Source organism: Orcinus orca, chromosome 1 (genome assembly GCF_937001465.1).
Source record: "Orcinus orca chromosome 1, mOrcOrc1.1, whole genome shotgun sequence".
Classification (NCBI taxonomy): Eukaryota; Metazoa; Chordata; class Mammalia; order Artiodactyla; family Delphinidae; genus Orcinus; species Orcinus orca.
In genome coordinates, this window is record NC_064559.1 from 5,684,109 (window position 1) to 5,703,698 (window position 19,590).

The 19,590-nt window shown below is 36.2% G+C and overlaps 1 protein-coding gene across 5 annotated transcripts in view; it reads right to left on the minus strand.

The window, feature by feature from the left end:
• The window catches only part of AKT3 (AKT serine/threonine kinase 3), a 395,966-nt gene extending 376,538 nt beyond the window's left edge, over positions 1–19,428 (minus strand). The window contains exons 1-2 of one of the 5 annotated variants that reach the window (XR_007478810.1): positions 19,248–19,428; positions 8,903–9,060 (exon numbers count right to left, since the gene is read on the minus strand). Coding sequence is in view for 2 of the 5 variants with exons in the window: in XM_049713583.1 (XP_049569540.1) it covers positions 8,903–8,948 (46 nt within the window). In the remaining 3 variants the exon portion in view is untranslated. The remainder of the gene's footprint in view (positions 1–8,902; positions 9,061–19,247) is intronic. The other 4 variants (XR_007478809.1, XR_007478811.1, XM_049713583.1 and 1 more) reach the window with 4 other exon arrangements.
• Positions 19,429–19,590: the final 162 nt, after the last annotated feature.

Genomic DNA, 19,590 nt, shown 5'->3' on the forward strand with positions numbered 1-19,590 from the left:
ATCAATCAATATTCTGATAAATGTAAAAAAGGATCCTTAACAAAGTATTAGTAAATCGAAACTGGCAACATGGGACTTCCCTGGTGGCGCAGTGGTTAGAAATCCACCTGCCAATGCAGGTGACACGGGTTTGATCCCTGGTCCAGGAAGATCCAACATGCCGCAGAGCAACTAAGCCCATGTCCCCCAACTACTGAGCCCACGTGCCACAACTATTGATGCCCGGGTGCCTAGAGCCCATGCTTGCACCAAGAGAAGCCACCACAATGAGAAGCCCTAGCACCGCAACCAAGAGTAGCCCCCGCTCACCACAACTAGAGAAAGCCTGCACGCAGCAACAAAGACCCAACACAGCCAAAAATAAAAATAAAATAAAATAAAATAAACTGGCAATATATTAAAGATCATCATGACCAAATGGGATTTATTCCAGCAATGAAAGTAGTATACTATATTAACATATTAAAAGAATAATGGGAAAAATTAAATGGTAATTTCAATAGATGCCAGAAAATCTCCTGAAAAAGCTGAATACCCACTCATGATAAAAACTCTCAGCAAACTAGGGAATAGTAGGGAACTTTCTCAACCCAATAAAGGGCAACAATGAAATCCTACATGATACTTAGTGGTAAAATAAATGCTTTCCCAATAAGATGAGAAATAAGGCAAAAATGTCCACTCTCACAAATTATACTCAACATTATACTAGAGGTCCTAACCAGTGAAGTAAGACCAGAAAAGTTAATTAAAGGCATAAAGACTGGAAAGGAAGAAACAGAACTGTGGCTCTTTGCAGATGACTATCATCACAAAATATTTAGAGTAACTAACATTAACAAGTGAAGTTAATGAGACTGTAGGATATAAAATCAATACACTGACTCAACTGTTGATTAGTAAGGTGTATAATGGCAATTTTATAATTATATAACCCTAGAATGCATATGAAAGCTATTTGATGGTTCTCTCCATTTGGTTTACTTAAAATTTTCAAAACAAATATATTGAAACAATAGGAAAAACAAATTTCACATTACAGCAAATACATTAAATCTCCAAGTTTCAATGCTATTAGAAAATACATTTAATTTTTCCATGTTTCTTCTCCATTTATAACATCAATAGTCAAAGCGAGCTTCTCTAATCTACCATGTAGTTTATACAGTCACTACCACCACTACCACTGCTTTTTACTCTCTATGGAAAACGCTTGCTGCTGAGTAGTAAACAGGAAATCATACTGTCATTTTCTCTCTCCTTAATCACTTTATAATTTATTTCAAAAGTCACTTTGTGAATAAAACATGAACAAAATGTACACAAGTACATACAAATGAAAGGAGAAGGAAAGACCCTTGGACTTAGATAAGCACCCCCAAAAATGCACACTTTGTTTTCTGTAACAACTTACAATTGACTAGATCACAACACGTGTTAAAAACATAACCAAGCTTACATTCTTCGTTACTGAGGTATATTTTGCACAGTGGGGATTAAGCTGTTTTGTGAGAAAACTCATAAACATATAAAGTTTTAGCTTAGAATCAACAAATACTAACATTCTAGTTCATCTAATCAAACCATTTCATAGGATATAAGACAAATGTCATTCAATAGATACAGTTTATGGATATCCCTGAATTGGAAACTATAAGTACAAGGCAAACTAGGGAAAAAGTTCTTTAAAAGCACAAGGTGGTTACACACAAAAAACACAACATGAAAGTTAGATTTGTTAAATACAACAAAAAGTGTAAGCAATTAATATATCATGCATTTTCATCAATCAAAATGTTTTAATGATAAAACTACCTCTTAGATTTGTACCAATTTCAAAACATCAAGATGATGAGTTGACTAGAAATACATTACAAATTTTAACTTGTTATCAAAGGAACTGGCTCTCCACATTAATAAAAGACTACTTAGGTTTTTAAGAAACAGTACTATTAACCAAACAAAATTTTATGAATTACAATAAACCCTTATATAATATTATTACAATATACTTATTTCTATAATTTAAACCATTTAAGCAGGTTAAATTTCCCATTTTATTAATACAATAACTTTCTTAAGAGCAAATATTACTACTAAGCTGTAATGGAAACTAAGAAAGCAAAACTTTTGACATCTAGTTTAAAGACTGAGTTGCCTAGAGTATGCCTACAGGCTGGTCTTTGAAGAAGGTAAATTAAGAAGTGTCTAATATATATGCAGATGCCTCTTATCCTGATGTGCAGTCAAACTGTGAGGTGCTCTCCTAGGACCAGTAAGAAGGAAAATGCAGATAATACTCCAGTTTGCAACTGACGTTTCTTTTATTGTCATTTCTTACACCAACAATACTATATTAATGTGTTATCTCAATTAATACTCACCATTTTGCAATTGCTCCAGACAAGTACAGGAAAAAAGGTTTCACTACTGATCTACCACTAATAACCGAAGTTAGGAAAGCATTTATCCTACATAATATCAGTAATTATCTTTAAGTTTTTTCTTCCTTTTCTAGGAAGATATTTACTGAAGAGCAACTTATTAACACTAAAATTACAAATAAAATGAGATTATACCTGGATAGGAGCTAAGAACTGATTCATAAATACAGGTTTGAGAAAAAGGACTGATAGTCAAAGTAAGAACTATAAATTTTTCTATATTTATTTATTTTATTTATAGTTTAATAGTTTAAAACCACTCCTCTACATACATTATCTCGCAATGCTTACAATCACACTGTGAGGTAAAGGAGGCAGATATATTCATTTTCAAATGAGTATACCAAAGTTCAGGTGATAATAATCTACCCAGGGTAATAAGCAAGGAGCAAATAATAATTAATAACCTTTCAGAAGAAATTCTTTGAACCGAAATATAAGCAAACAACAACAGACTATATAATGAAATTTGCTTGACTAAAACATAAAATTATTATTAAAATAATACTGAAAATCTCTAAAGGGATAAATTAAGAGTGGAAGAAAAAAAAATGTCCAACTATTTCAACTAATCCTTTCAAGAGTACAGTTAAACAATAGCATCACAAATCCTCACTCAGTGAAATCTAACTTATCAAAGTATAGGGAAAATACATAAATTGTAAAAATAGAGGACACTATCTGTAACCCCAGTCTTTCATTCAGAAATATACACAGACTAAAAGGGATCACCAGACGCCTGAAGAAAACAACCACTACCAAAAAAAGAACCAAAATAAACAAACTGGAAGAATTATTCAATGAGGAGAAAAAACTTAAAATGTTTTTAGTGTCGTAAGATTACAGATTATATTATATATGTAAAATAAGAGCTGGTGACTATGAACTAGATGGAATTCCCAGAAATATAAAGTAAAAGCTGAGATAAGTAATTCAATAAAGGGCAAGAGAGTCAAGGAAATCTCTCAGAACAAAGAGAAAAAACAAAGATAAAAAAAAACAAAAACTTCAAAACAGAGTATTGGTATAGAAGCTCTAGGAAAAAAACATGAAAGAATATAGAGAACATAGAAGGGAAAAAATAATGAAAGAAATACAGAAGATTGCTCAGAACTGAAGAACAGCCCACATTTTCAAAGGATCCACCAAATGCTTTATAGGATAAATTAAAAAGGACTATAACCCATCCTCCTTAAATTTCATAACACCAAGGATAAAGAGGCATCAACACAAAAAGCTTCCAGAAAACAAAAACAGGCTACCTACAAAAATACTATCCATATTAGCATCAAACCTCTTATCAGTAAAACTGGTTACTAAAAGGTAATGAAACACAACCTTCAGAATGCTGAAGGAAAATAATTTTAAACTTGAACTCTATACCCAGCCAAGGGCATGTATCAGGTGCAAAAGTGAAAAGGACACTTCAAAAATGGTGTTGACAAGCACCCAAACACATTCCTTCTGAAAACGGTACTTCAGGAAGTACTCCAGAAAACTACAAAATAAATCCAAAACAAAAAGAAAAAAGACATGAGAGCTAAGAAAACACTTTTCCAAAAGTGCAATTAAATAATGATATTAGCTAAGCATTATACTCAGAAAAAAGTCAGTTCATATTAGAACTTCAACAAACAGTATGATTAAAAAGCTAGATAACCAAGTGATATGATGAAGAAGGGACACCCTCTTCTACCAACAGGGGGAAAATGTAGTAATTAGAAAATTCAAAAATAAGTTATATGCCAAACTAGAAGCCAAACTAAAGTATGGGATGATCTTGAGTACCAAGAGAGTATAAAAATCCATCTATTCAATCCAAAAATGGGCAGAAGACCTAAACAGACATTTCTCCAAAGAAGATATACAGATTGCCAACAAACACATGAAAGAATGCTCAACATCATTAATAATTAGAGAAATGCAAATCAAAACTACAATGAGATACCATCTCACACCGGTCAGAATAGCCATCATCAAAATATCTACAAACAATAAATGCTGGATAGGGTGTGGAGAAAAGGGAACCCTCTTGCACTGTTGGTGGGAATGTAAATTGATACAGCCACTATGGAGAACAGCATGGAGGTGCCTTAAAAAACTAAAAATAGAACTACCATACGACCCAGCAATCCCACTACTGGGCATATACCCTGAGAAAACCATAATTCAAAAAGAGTCATGTACCAAAATGTTCACTGCAGCTCTATTTACAATAGCCAGGATATGGAAGCAATGTAAGTGTCCATCGACAGATGAATGGATAAAGAAGATGTGGCACATGTATACAATAGAATATTACTCAGCCATAAAAAGAAACGAAACTGAGTTATTTGTAGTGAGGTGGACAGACCTAGAGACTGTCATACAGAGTGAAGTAAGTCAGAAAGAGAAAAAATTCTGTATGCTAACACATATATATGGAATCAAAAAAAAAAAAAAGAAAAGAAAACGGTCGGAAGAACCTAGGGGCAAGACGGGAATAAAGATGCAGACCTACTAGAGAATGGACTTGAGGATACGGGGAGGGGGAAGGGTAAGCTGGGGCAAAGTAAGAGAGTGGCATGGACATATATACATTACCAAACGTAAAATAGATAGCTACTGGGAAGCAGCCGCATAGCACAGAGATATCAGCTCGGTGCTTTGTGACCACCTAGAGGGGTGGGATAGGCACGGTGGGAGGGAGGGAGATGCAAGAGGGAAGAGATATGGGGACATATGTATATGTATAACTGATTCACTTTGTTATAAAGCAGAAACTGACACACCATTGTAAAGCAATTATACTCTAATAAAGATGTTAAAAAAAAAAAATCCGGGCTTCCCTGGTAGCGCAGTGGTTGAGAGTCCGCCTGCCAATGCAGGGGACGCAGGTTCGTGTCCCGGTCCGGAAAGAACCACATGCCACGGAGCGGCTGAGGCCACAACAGTGAGAGGCCCGCGTCCGGCAAAAAAAAAAAAAAAAAAATCCATCTCTTCTCTATGGATCCCATCATACTACTCTGTTTAGCAGTATTATGTACATAATCATAATATGGATTAATGCTTTTTAGAGGCCACAACAGTGAGAGGCCCGCGTCCGGCCAAAAAAAAAAAAAAAATCCATCTATTCTCTATGGATCCCATCATACTACTCTGTTTAGCAGTATTATGTACATAATCATAATATGGATTAATGCTTTTTAGAATCAGCAAATATAACTATTATAAACCTTAAAAATATAAAATCAATGTTACAGTTGACATAAAATGGGAAGGGAATGTGGAATTCAAGGGAAAGATTGTGAGGGGTACTAATTTTCCTCAACTTATAAAGTGGCAATTCTACTTTCTAGAATTAACGGTGCAAGTGCTAGAAGTTTAATCACAAACACCAAAAAATAAACAAATATCAATAAAAGGAAGAAGGGCAAGAATAGGCATTAAAAGTTTAAATTCTTCATTTTTTCACAATGAAGATATACTAGATTACTTAAGATTCATCAAAAATAATGTTTAGCATATTATATATAAAACCGGGATAGAGCTTCCCTGGTGGCACAGCAGTTGAGAGTCCGCCTGCCGACGCAGGGGACACGGGTTCGTGCCCCGGTCCGGGAAGATCCTACATGCCGCGGAGCAGCTGGGCCCGTGAGCCATGGCCGCTGAGCCTGCGCGTCTGGAGCCTGTGCTCCGCAACGGGAGAGGCCACAACAGTGAGAGGCCCGCGTCCGGCAAAAAAAAAAAAAAAACCTGGGATAATAATCAGCAGAAGAATTAAAAATAGAAAAGGTCTCTCTGAGGAAAGAAACTAGTTAGAAGAGGTAGAGTTACTTTTCATTCTATACCTTGTGTACTATTCAAATTCTTATACTTATATGACTATTACATCCCAAAATACACACACACACACACACACACACACACACACACACACTCATTACAATCCCCATTCACTAAACAATTCAGGAAAAACACTGAGAAATTCTTTTTCATTTTTCTATATTCCATGCACTATACACCAAACTTCTATTTTGGTATTTCAAACAAGACACAATTAATTAAATAAGACTCAAGAACCACCCAAAACCCTTGAAAAAATGTGGTGATAGTAATAGCTTACATTTGTGTTAGAACTGCCAAAACACATCCACACCCACTATCTCATTTAATCCTCACAACAGTCTTGTGAGAGCAAATTTTTGAGATTAATAAAGTAAAACTCGGGCTTCCCTGGTGGTGCAGTGGTTGAGAGTCCACCTGCCGATGCAGGGGACACGGGTTCATGCCCCAGTCCAGGAGATCCCACATGCCGCGGAGCAGCTGGGCCCGTGAGCCATGGCTGCTGAGCCTGCGCATCCTGAGCCTGTACTCAGCAACGGGAGAGGCCACAACAATGAGAGGCCCGCGTACCGCAAAAAAATAAATAAATAAATAAAGTAAAACTCCAAAAGGTTTAAGTTATTTGCCAGCCCCCCCCAACAAAATAGGAAAAATAATATAAATGTAATGGACAAGTTAAAAATTTTTTTAAATAACTTCTATACAGCACTGAAATGTGAAAATGCTTTCCAAATGTATAATATGAGAATAACATGAGAAAAATTAAACAACAGTACGAATAGCCACTTTGGAAAACAGTTTAGCAGTTTTTATAGAGTTAAACATACACTTACCATATGACTCAGTAATCTCATTCTTAGGTTAATACCCAAGAAAAATGAAAACATATCACACAAAGACGTGCACTCAAATGATCACAGCAGCTTTATTCATAACAGCCAAAAACTAGAAACAACCCAAGTGTCCACCAACTGGTAAACAGGTAAATTGTGGTATGTCCAGATAGTGGAATACCACTCAACAAGAAAAAGGAACAAACTAATGATATATACAACAACATAGATGGATCTTTAAAGTATTATGCCATGTGAAAGTAACCAGACACAAAGGACTACATATTGTATGATCCTACTTATATGAAATTCTAGAAAAGCAGAATTATAGTAACAGCAAATCAGTGGTTGCCAGAGTTCAGGGAAGAGGACTGACTGTGCAGGGGAATGAGGGAACTTGCTGGGATGATAGAAATATTCTATATCATGATTTTAGGGTTTGTTACACTAGTGTATAAATTTAGCAAAATTCATCAAAGTAAAAATTGGTGGATTAAAATTGGTGAATTTTATTGTACGTAAATTACAACTCAATAAGGCCAATTTTTTTTTTTTTTTTGCGGTACACGGGCCTCTCACTGCTGTGGCCTCTCCCGTTGCGGAGCACAGGCTCCGGACGCGCAGGCTCAGCGGCCATGGCTCACAGGCCCAGCCACTCCGCAGCATGTGGGATCTTTCCTGACCGGGGCACGAACCTGTGTCCCCTGCATCGGCAGGCGGACTCTCAACCACTGCGCCACCAGGGAAGCCCAATAAGGCCGATTTTTAAAAACTCATTAACACATAATCATATTTAATTATTGACAACAGCTTTTTAGCCTAAGTATTAACTACAGAACTTCAAAGAATATTAAAAATCACTAAATTATTAAGAGGTAACTTTTAACCAGAAAATAGATATATGAGAACTTAAAAGCTCTGAGAATGTAGCCATCTTCATCCTACTGAATTTGGCCATGTGGATAAACAGTAGTTGCCTGGCAACTAATCTAAACTCTAGTCTAGATTTCTAATAAACACACTGACTACATAAGCAGGTGATCTCATGGAGCATAAACTAAGCTTTACATTGAAGAGTTCCTTTAGTATTAAAAAATAATAATGCATTTGAATTATTTATCTAAAGTATTTAAATAACTTTAAGAAATAATAATTATTTCTTATTAACAAGGAATAATAAAAGTAGATCATGAAAAATTAAAATATGAAATTAAACATACATACACACACACACACACACACACACACACACACACACAATCCCTTTCCTCATACGGTCTTTTACTTTAGGACTTTACTTATCTAACTATGGGATTACTGAATCCATGAGTTTGTGAGTGAATCCTTCCTTTTTACTACTTTAAGCCCTTTCCCTGCCACCGCCCAAACTGGCTCAATATAATTGAATACTTTTATTTATATATTTACATGTCTTTAAATGCATACAAGTTAGATACTTTTCTAGATATTAAATCATTCTAAAGACACCTCTCTGGATTGTAGAATCTGTGGACAATACAGAAAAATACACCATGAACTTTCTGTAACATCCATGCACACAACATACCAGAAAGCCAAACCTTCTTGATTATAAATGATCAAAATCAAGAATTACAAAGAATTCCTAAATAACAAGAAAATTCCTAACACATATGTTAAATATCATTTCTATCTTAGTGGACACAGTATGTCACAGTTTACTTTGTTAACAGCATCAGAAAAAAATATCAACTTCCAGGACACCACTTAGTGTTAGCACACTTACCAACCATATTATTTTCAGTTTTGTTGAACACTTACCCCTCTTCTGAACCCAACCTTCTTTCACAATGGTAACATCGCTCATGATGGCGCCCCTCTGAGCCCCCAACTTGGAGAAAAGGTACTTTGTGATACCAGCTTTGGGGTTTGGATTCTCTGCTGCTGCTGCCCTTCCCACTCTCTAGTGATGACTCAGCCTGGAAGGAAGTATTGAAGAAAGAATTTCTTTTTTTTCCATTCTTGCAACTCACACAGCAATAACAAACAACTAATTCTTTGTAAATGTCTTCAACTGGCCTGACCTCACATAAAAGTCTAGCTCTTCAAACTGGGGAACTTATTTATTAAGTAGTTTTATAATGAATGCACTTCCCTGGTCTTGTGACAGAACTTCAAAGGACAGTGAAACTTTTAACCTACAAGGTTGCAACAAAAAAATGTGTTAAGAAAACCACTGTCACACCTACACAAATAATACAGAAAATTTCCTTGGTAATGTGTGTTTGAGGTGAAAAGGGAAGAGAATGAAAGTGAGGTGGACTAAAAGTAAATCTCCATGTATGTCTAGTTTCAAAATCTCAGTAAATTTAGAAATAGTATGGCAAAGCAATTGTGAATGTTTTTAATTGCTAGATTTTATGTAAAAAACAATGTGCTAAGTAACCAACATTTATCTATGCTTACTCTGCCTTGTTCCAAGAAATATTTTAGGTAGATTACAATAAATAAAATATTATAAATCATATAAAATCAATTATTTTTTAAAGTAGATGGAGTGAAACAAAGGGAATATGAAAGTGGGAAAAAGTATGGAGTATTCAGGACATGTCAAGAACTATTACAGGTGCTCACATCTATTATACAATTAACTCCATTTCATAGATGGGAAAACTGAGGCTCAGAGATTAAGTGGCTTGCCTGATTTCAACACAGCTAATGAATGATGGCACCAAGATCTGAACCCAATCTACCTGATTCCAGAGCCTGCATTCTTATTGACTTAAGATAAAAAGAAGCCAGAGTAAAAATCTACATATTTGTGAAAGGTGGACCACAAATTTAACTTGAAGCTTTCAGGAAGCAATACAAATAAGGAAATACAATCAGTTTCAATATTTACAGTATCCATAAATATTTTAAAAAAGAAAAAAAGAAGTTGTTCAGAAGGAAACAATTGTTCTAGGACAAAAATCTGAAATTTAACCCATAGGTCTTCATAAGATACCTTGTAGTGTAATAAAAAAAGCCCTCAAAAATATCCTCACATATATACAGCAATATATATGAGCTTTACTGGCTATTTCTTATTGTCCCTCTCAAGCTAAAAAGGAAAGTGCCAAGATAAAATTGAATTAAAGCATTTCCACAGAAAGGAACCAAAAAACGTGACCCAGGAACCCAGACATAAATTTCAGATAACCAGAAAAATGGATGTATGGACTATATAACTATACTATTTTCTCAGATATGGTTTTAATAAATAGTGCATAGGAATAAGTTCAAGGTTAGACTTCCTAGCTAGTATTGAAATGAATTACAGTTCTTTTTCCAATGCAAATTAAGTACAGAGCCTAATAATTTAGCAGTCAGGAATTAAGACTACCATTCTCTTAAGAAAAGACTGACAAAGTTTATGTGGCTGAATAGAAGACCACCCCACTCATGTGCCATGGGGCTGAGGGCAGCAACTACAGGCTGGAGCAAGACTGTCCTCAAAATCATTCAGAGTCAAAAGGAATATTAGAATCTCGGTGTATTCTCCCAAAATATGTTTGACAGAATACGAAGAGAAATTCCAGAAAAATAAGAAGAAAAAGAGGGTTAAAAAAAGAAAAAAAAATTATTTGGTCAAGTAAGTTTGCGAAATTCTATAAACCATGTCTTTCTCTTGAAACAACACTATTACCATATTAAAGGTACAAAATATATAATGTATAACCTTATTTATCTCAGCAAATCCTAAACTTACTTGAACACACAGGGCTTTTTTTTTTCCTTTAGTAACATGTATTGAAATCCAGGGGAACACACTGTGAAAAACAGCCATAGGAAATGGCCACATAATTCAAGACAAGACCCATTTCACCATTAAAAACAGGCAAAAAACAAAAACAAAAAAGCTTCCAGTAAAGAATCAAAACATCATTTTAATTTGATTTATGTAACTTCCTGAAGAACTCAACATGGTCAACTGGCTACTTAATATGAAGCTAGATAACTGAAAGGGTTAACTCTTTATACAACATAAATAATTACAATTAACCCTTGAACAACATGGGTTTGAACTGTGCAGGTCCATTTATACATGGATTTTTTTTCAATAAATACAGTACCTGCATTTTCATTTTACAGATCTTTAAACTAAGTGTGGGGAAAAGTTTGTGTTCAATTAGAGACCACAATATGTAGAATCAAAAGAACTAAAGTTTGAATCCTTATTTTATCCACACTGTTTCAGCTTCCTGCCCTTGGATAAGTCATTTACCAATTCCTTTGTTTTTGAGACAGAGATAGCAGTAGGCAGATTTCTGACACTGGGGTTGGGATGAGGGAAGCAACCCACCCCAGTACTGGTCAAGAGTCAACTGTATAAAGGGAGTTAAATATTAGGGACACTAGTGCAAAATGATGTCTTTAAAAGAACTGCACTTAGACCTTCTCTTTGGTAGTACTTACAGCAAGAGGCCTCACATCTATTAAGCCATTCTTGGTTTCTGACTATAAAATTGTATACTCTGGGTAAATGAAAATTCGTATCTTAATATCCTTGGGATTGGAAAGGTAAGACATCAGCGACCAACACTTAGTAATAAACAAAAAATAATACACATCCAATAAACATATACAGAATATTTTCCTATTAAAATAATTTGTATTATAATACCCTTATATAAAACACTAGAAAAACAAAAGTATTTTCAAAATTGGTTCTATTTTTTTTTAAGTGGACATTTCACTGAAAGAATCTTAAAGCTAGAAGGGACACTCATTTTACAGTTGAGGAAACAGAAATCAAGACAGATAAGTGACTTGCCCAATGTCATACAGCTACTTTATAAGAGAATCAAGACCACAAAAACAGGTACACACTTTCCACTAGCACTGCCTCTTCAGGACAAAACAATATATTGAAATATTCAGATCAACCCAAAATCAATGAATTCTATTTTATAAAGAAACTGTTTCCAAAAACTAGTTTTTTAGATAAAGATGTTTATCAGTGCCTAAACATTTAAACTTTTTAAATGTATATTAAATCAACAGGACAAAATTTATCATCTTCAATAGGGCCAGTGAACCAGGTACTACAGAGATGGCTTTATCCATTTTGCATCTTAAAATGTTACCAAATTCCACCCATATTCATAATTTTCAGCTTTAAAATTGCTCGGGTCACCTCTGGCTAAAATGATACATTATTTGAACACAATTTAAAAGACGTTCAAAGGTATACTACTCTAGGATTATGATCAATAAGCTAGAAATAAACGCTGTCTTTAGTACAGAACCAATGCTATCGACTCTCAAGCAGTAAACTATATTCTTTGATCTACTTTTCCTACAGTGGCAACACTCTTGCACCAAGTCAAATACACTCTCCCACTCAGTCTTCCATGTTACTAAAAACACTAATCTGCCAAATGATGAGCTGCACTTCAGGCATGTAATCTGCTTCCTAAGGTAGAGTCCTACAGTCCTAACTTCTTTAGAAATGTGTTCTATCCAATGAGCTGTAAGAAAGAAAATTTGGTATATTTTTCTTTTAAACCTATTGCGTTAAACATTCATTGCTGGGTAATCTAATTTTTCCCATTCTTATAAAAAATTTCATACAAAATTCTTAGTAGATTCAATTTATAATTCACACAAAGCAGTTACACTAAAAGTATTTTCATACAAAATTGAGAATTTGATAATGATAATAATTACATTTGAATGTCATTTTACAATTTACAAAACATTTTCACATCTTTTACCTTATTCAATAGCATTATTATTTAGTAAAGCAATTTAATGCTGCCTGGCACATAAGAGATGCTCAACAAATATGGAATAAATGAATGAATGGATGAGTGAAAGAACAAAGATGCAGCTTTAGATACCTAATAAAGACGAAGCAAATTAATACTGTAAGTCGACAGAGAATGGTATGAAGCCATGGTAAAAACAAACCTAAACTTAAACATTATGGAAGCACCTACAAAAAAATAATTAAAGTTGAAATAAATATTCTTCCCTATTCATTAAAGTATGTTTCCTATTAATTTTAATGCCTAACACACATTAAAATTATCCTTTTTTCTCGACTTTTTGTTGAGATGGTCAAGTTTCAATTCCCAAACAAATCAGGCATCAACACTGCCCAAAATTATCCATTATGGGAGGAAAAAGGGAAAGAATAGGATATTTTCTTCATGATACTTTTAAGAATTTTTAAAAGATATCTGTTTACTTACAGCAGCCAACCATTCAATTTTAAGCAATAAAGTTCTTCAAACATCTGTTTAAAATATCATTCACGCAACATTATATATATATATATGTATATATATATACACATATATGTTCATTCAGTCAATAAAGATGTATTGATTATCTACTCTGTGACAAGAACTATAATTGAGTATACAGGGGGCAAGCAAAACTAAGATTTTCAAAACTCTTTTCCAAATCTATAATAATTTGTTATCAAAGTGCTTTCACATATATTTTCTCATTTAACTCTGAAACAAATTTGTGCAGTAGCTATAACATCTACAATTTTGAACCTAAGAAGACAGTAACCAATCAATAACGATGACATTTCCTCACAGTTACCATAACAAGTTAGTGACAAGTAACTACTTCTTCTATCAGTTTGTTATGCTTGCTACAAAATAACACAATATGAGCTCTGAAAAACATGTACAACATTTGTGAATAGTTCTGAACATTTTTTTCTGTAAAAAATTATATTTCAGAAGTCCAGTAAAGCATGTTTTCAAACAAATTAAAAATTAAATATAACTACTGCATCACAAACGAAATTATAATAGAAGACTAAAAGTTAAGTTGACATAAAGTTAAAAAGCACCCCAAGCAATTCTATTTTATAAAGAGCAAAATTCATAGGTTAATAATTTCCTGTATGTTAATTTCTAAGTTAAAAGCCATGATACAAATCTATAATACAACCTTCTATAAACTACTATACATTTGGCTATAATTAATACTATGTAGAATATACTTGCTCTGCACCCACATTTTTTATATACTTTAGGTACGCTAGCCAAACTAAAGTAATGAAGAACTGATATCCAAATACAATAGAAAGTTGCTACTCTGAAAAACAATGATGGTCAAGGGTAACCATGGTGTAATTCTATGATATTTACTGATTTTAAAAAATAGTTGAGACTAATGTATGCCATAATAAATGCATAAGGCTAATGAAACTTTTAAAAGGATTTGAGGGAAAGGAAAAATAGTGGAGTGGAAGGGAAATTCAAGGTAACCTGATCGCCACTTCAAATAACTCTAAGCCAGTCTGTCCTTTTAAGAGTTATCCTGCTAAAAACATATCATATAGGGAAGTGAACCATACAAACTATATACTTTGGATACCTTTCCTCTCTTCATACTACAATACACTTTGTGGATTTTCTTTCAACTCTTTCCATATAGATATCTTCACTGTTTCACACTATGGGAAAATACCTGAATAAGCAAAGGCAAGATTTCTAACTTTCACACAAAATATCAGTTATTCTAAATTGCCAATTCTTAAAAATCAGCTTTATAAACTTTGAAATATGCATATAAAACCATAAAGCATTTCCCCCCCTCTTCCCTACCCCTGTTTAGGGCATTTGCATACCATTTCAACCAACACATCCATTATTAATCGAGTAAAAAAAAACAACTCATGCTGGGTGATATATTTAATATTCTAATTTGAAACAACTAAGAAAATGCTTATTGGATTCTTCTGGCTCACCTAAACCACTGAACAAGCTCCTGACAAATTCACCCCTACATTTCTCATGTAAAATGTGGCTTGTCTCTATTTGAAAGCACTTATGTAACAACACACGGACAGGTTAGGGTTGCTACTAAAACAATCTTAGTTGCACAGTTGGCCATATTTTTCCAATACACCTGTAAAATCCTTCTAAAATCTGACTCAGGGACCTCCCTGATTATAAAACAAAAAGAATACACACACACACAAATGTCATTAATCAGCCTGACAGATTTTACTCCTGATTAAACTGAAAGTTAACCAGTAGGTATGGAATCCTGTAACAAAGTTCATTACAATGGTGCATTAGAAAGAGCACAGGACAGGACAAGAAACTTGGGTCCCTATTCCCAACTCTGCCCGGCCCAGACTAATGCTGTATAAGGCCCTTTAATTCTCTGTGCCTCAGTTTCCTTAGCCATAAAAATAAAAGTATAGCATTAGATGAACTCTAAATAGTTCTTATTTATGGTTCTTCAAGTTTAAAGCTACTGAGTATCTATTTCACTTATAGATGGCATCTTAGGTGATAGTATCCTGATTATACACAGTTCCTGTCCTCAAAAGGTTAATATATAGTTGAGAAGATAAAACATTCAAACATCAATTCCACTCAGACAAAATTTGGACTAAATTCCACTACTGGCAAAAATACCATCTTCCTCCCCCTCTCATCCCCTAGACTCCCAAATATAGTCAGAGGCTTTTTCAATTAACATAGAGAAGAAAAATTCTCATTTGAAAATCTCCCAATGATTTCTTCCAATAATTTTTTTTTTACTTTTCCCTCTGAATATTAGCAAAATATACCCACTTAAAAGTGTGAAATATCTGTAATTGGTGACAAATAAATATAAACAGAGTACTGAAAAGAACTAAAAACCAAATCTACAGGTCAAGAAGCATACACTAATTTACCTATCGACTACCATTTGGAGATTTCCTGGCAAAGGAAATGTTTACATCTAACATGTTCAAAGACTATGGTGCTACAATAAAACATGTAAACATCTGTGGCATTTAATTCAGCATTTGAAAGAAATGAAATTTTAGAAAAGTTACAGATCAGTCAATATGTTTTACTATATTATCTTGATTTCTGTGGAAATTATACTATACAAGTTTATTGAAATTTAGCATTGTCATTGTGAATTCTAATAATAGGTACAAACAGGTTAGGACAAACACTGAAAGAAAAAGTGTTTCAAAATTACTAAAGTTAAAATGAAACAAAATTTTACAATGCCAGAAAAAGTATTTTCTCCTGTGAAAATCACTTTCAAAAGTGTAACAGGCTATTGTGAAGATTAAATGCATTTATACACGTTAAGCACATATAACAGTACCTGGCACATGCAAGCGCTCATCAGGCACTGGCTAGCATTAACTCTAAATTGAATGTAGCTCTATCATACATAAAAGACCATGATAAAACATGTAAGTTAACATCAGATGATTCAGGCAACTACAGAAAAGTACATGGTGTACGAAAGGAACATTTAGAATTCTGATGCACACTCTGAAACCTGGAGTAAAAGAGAAATTTTAAATAATTTAAATACTCTAACACAAATCTACAAAAATTAATCATGTGCATTGATTTATATTAACTTAAAAATAAAAATGCAAGTCAAATTACACGACTGATTTGGTCAAAATGAAATGATTTCTTTTTCTGTCTTGCATCTTATGTTAGTCATATATTTTTATGTTAAATATTTTTTAGTGCTTGAAACTTAATCTCACTATAAAGACTAGATCCTATCAAATCATGCTAAAAATCCAATTAACACATCATTAACAATTGCCTTATCTTCCCAAGGGTGAATTATAGTACTAAAAGATATAACAACAAAAGAAAGTATAGCCATCTTTTCATAAAAATAGGCAAAGTTTAAGTAAATTCTAAACTTCCACAAAATTAATTTGTAAAACCAGTTCCTCTTTTTAAAGAAAACTAAGTAGTTGAAAATTTCCATTGAATTTTTTGTAAGAATGTCTCATGTTTAAATAGAAAGCTAGAGTTTAAAAAACCTTAAATCCTTACTTTGCACAAGACTCTATGCTAAGTACATGTGTCCCATATGTTTAACGAAAACATGTTTAGATTTGCAGTGATTATGAAAACAAATTCACTGTCTAATAGTGGTGATCTTCTGGATGAAATGTAAATAGTAAAAGTTTTTAATCAAATCAGTCCCTACCACACAGTTCACACTCTAATATTTGTTGAATGAATGAATGAATGAAATCTTATTTAAAATATTTTACAGCCATTTAAGTTACATAAACAAAAACATCCAAAGCAATATTCTGACATACACAACTTAAACTAAGAGTCAACGTAAAAATTAATTTTAAGTTGGAAAACAATTCACTAAAGTAATCATTACAGAACGGCTAAAAGTAGGAGACAAAATGAATACAAATAATAGTTTCAAAAATTTTTTGCAGAATTACTTTAGACATTATTTTTCAAACACTCTAAGAATACATACTGCAAATACACGGTACAAACATAAAACTAAAACTTTACATTCACCTAACTTCCAATGTTGCCTCATTCGTGTGATACATGCACTTCCCTCACTTTAAAATTAAAAGCTCAAACCAGTCAGATATTGGGATAAACCCTAGTGAGAAAAACAAAAAACAGGTCTTCAGATGCAATCTCACTGGTGAACTTTCAAAGTCAAGACTGTATCAGCAAAGGGAAAAAAATCTACAGTCCTGACTTCTATCTTGCAAATAATTGTGCATCCTGTCATACACCTTAAAGCTAGTAATACTAATAAGTAGATATTCCAATAAAAGATGTTTTCACGTTTTAGACAACCACCTCCTGTAATATTCCTATTCATTTACACATATTTCGCCATGACAAGTTCTGAAGACACAGTTTCCTAAACCATCTTTATGGAATTCTTCCTCCTTTGGCTTTTTCAACTATTTTCCAACAATGCATAACCTAATTTAGTGACTTTCCATCAAAAACAAAGCCCAGTAGTTGTCTAATGATTTACAGTCCACTAAAAGATATTACATGACCATGCTTTACCAAAGATGGAACATATATCTAAATTGATGATTTGAGGCAGTTGCCAACGCATTAACTACAAAAAAAGGCACTATTCCACATTCTTTAGCTTCATGATGAACTAAAAAAGTGTGAACATTTTATTGACACCAGTAATTAATATAGATACCTGGGTTTCACTGTTGAATTTCTACTTGGAAACGTTATCCATTACAAACTACTGGGCTTTCAACCAATTACCACACTGGTGAAACGTGTTGGTTTTATTTTCATAACATTATTTGATGGAAGAAACGTGAGTATGTCAGCCTTGACTTATGGGTAAACATTTCCTCTGCTTTCAGAAGATAAATAGTAAATACCGGTATTGAAAACAGGGCCCCAAAGAAATTCAATCTAGCCTAACTGTAGATTCCCGGGAAATCCCAAACAAGGGGTGACCCCGCCTAGGAGTCAGGGTGAACACAGCAACCAGCTCCGCTTCAACTTTGGGCTCAGAAGGGCCCCACTAGCATCATGGCTGATGCAGACCGATGCGCAGGAGAAGGTGGACGAGGAAGAGGCTGGTTTGTTTACTTGCAGCCAGAGCCGCCGCCGCCGCCGCCGCCGCCGCCGCCGCCGCCGCCAGCAGCGACAGCATCACTGGATCCGCCAAAGCCAGCATCTTCCGTACATTTCTATTCTTAGCACACAACTCCGGAGCGGATCAAAACCCCACTACTATTAAAAACACAGACAAGCACGTTCCCCACCTCCCACACACCCCCACCCGACCAGGGCCGTCTCTTCCTGTGCGCCGGCGGCGGAGTGGGGGGGGGCGGTGTGGAGAACAAGACCCCGGGGAGCCGTCGCATCCCTGCCTTCCCCCACCCACGCGCACACAGCCCCCTCCCCCACCCAAACGCCCTGACACAGGCGCTCCCCGCGTTACATAACCCCGCCGCCACCCCAGGCCGAGCGGGCCCCCTCCCCTAGCCGCCGGCCGGCGAGGAGGGTGAGCGGGCTGTATCGAGAGTGGCGCAGAGACCAGAGGCGCCGGGCCCGGGCGGCCCAGACCCGGACCGCATCGCTAGGCCAGGAACACCCTCCCCGGCCCCCGCGCACCGCCGCCTCAGCTTCCCTCAGCAAAGTGAGGGGTGCGGTCTGTCCGCGCCGGGCATCCCCGGCCTCCGCACCCGCATCCCAACCCCAGCCCCCTGCGACCCAGCCCCCGCCCACGCCCCCGGCGCGGTGACAAGCCGGACACCCCCACCTCATTCACCCACCGCCACCCCCGCCCGAGGGGGGTCCGGAGGGAGAACAGGCGCGGCGGGGAGAGGGCAAGAGTGGGGGGCGGTGGCTGTTACCTGCAAAGGCGGCGGCGGCGGCCCCGCAGCTGCTCGGGCGGCGGCGGAGGATGGAGCCGGGGGGCGGGGGGAGGAGAGGGGGCGACTCGGGGGTCCCCCTCCCTCCTCCTCCCCTCCTGTCCTCCCCCCACCCCGCAGAGCCTCTGGCCCCCCTGGAGCCGGTGTGGCCGGCGGGAGGGCAGGCGGCGGGCTGCAGGGGAGGGAGGGAGGGAGCCGGCCGGGCCGCGGAGCTGGAGCGGGAGGAGGCGGAGGCGGAGGCGGCGGCGGCGGCGGCGGCAGCGGCGGCGGCGGCGGCGGCGGGAGGAGGGAGGCGGCGGGGGGAGGGGGCGGAGACTCTACGTGG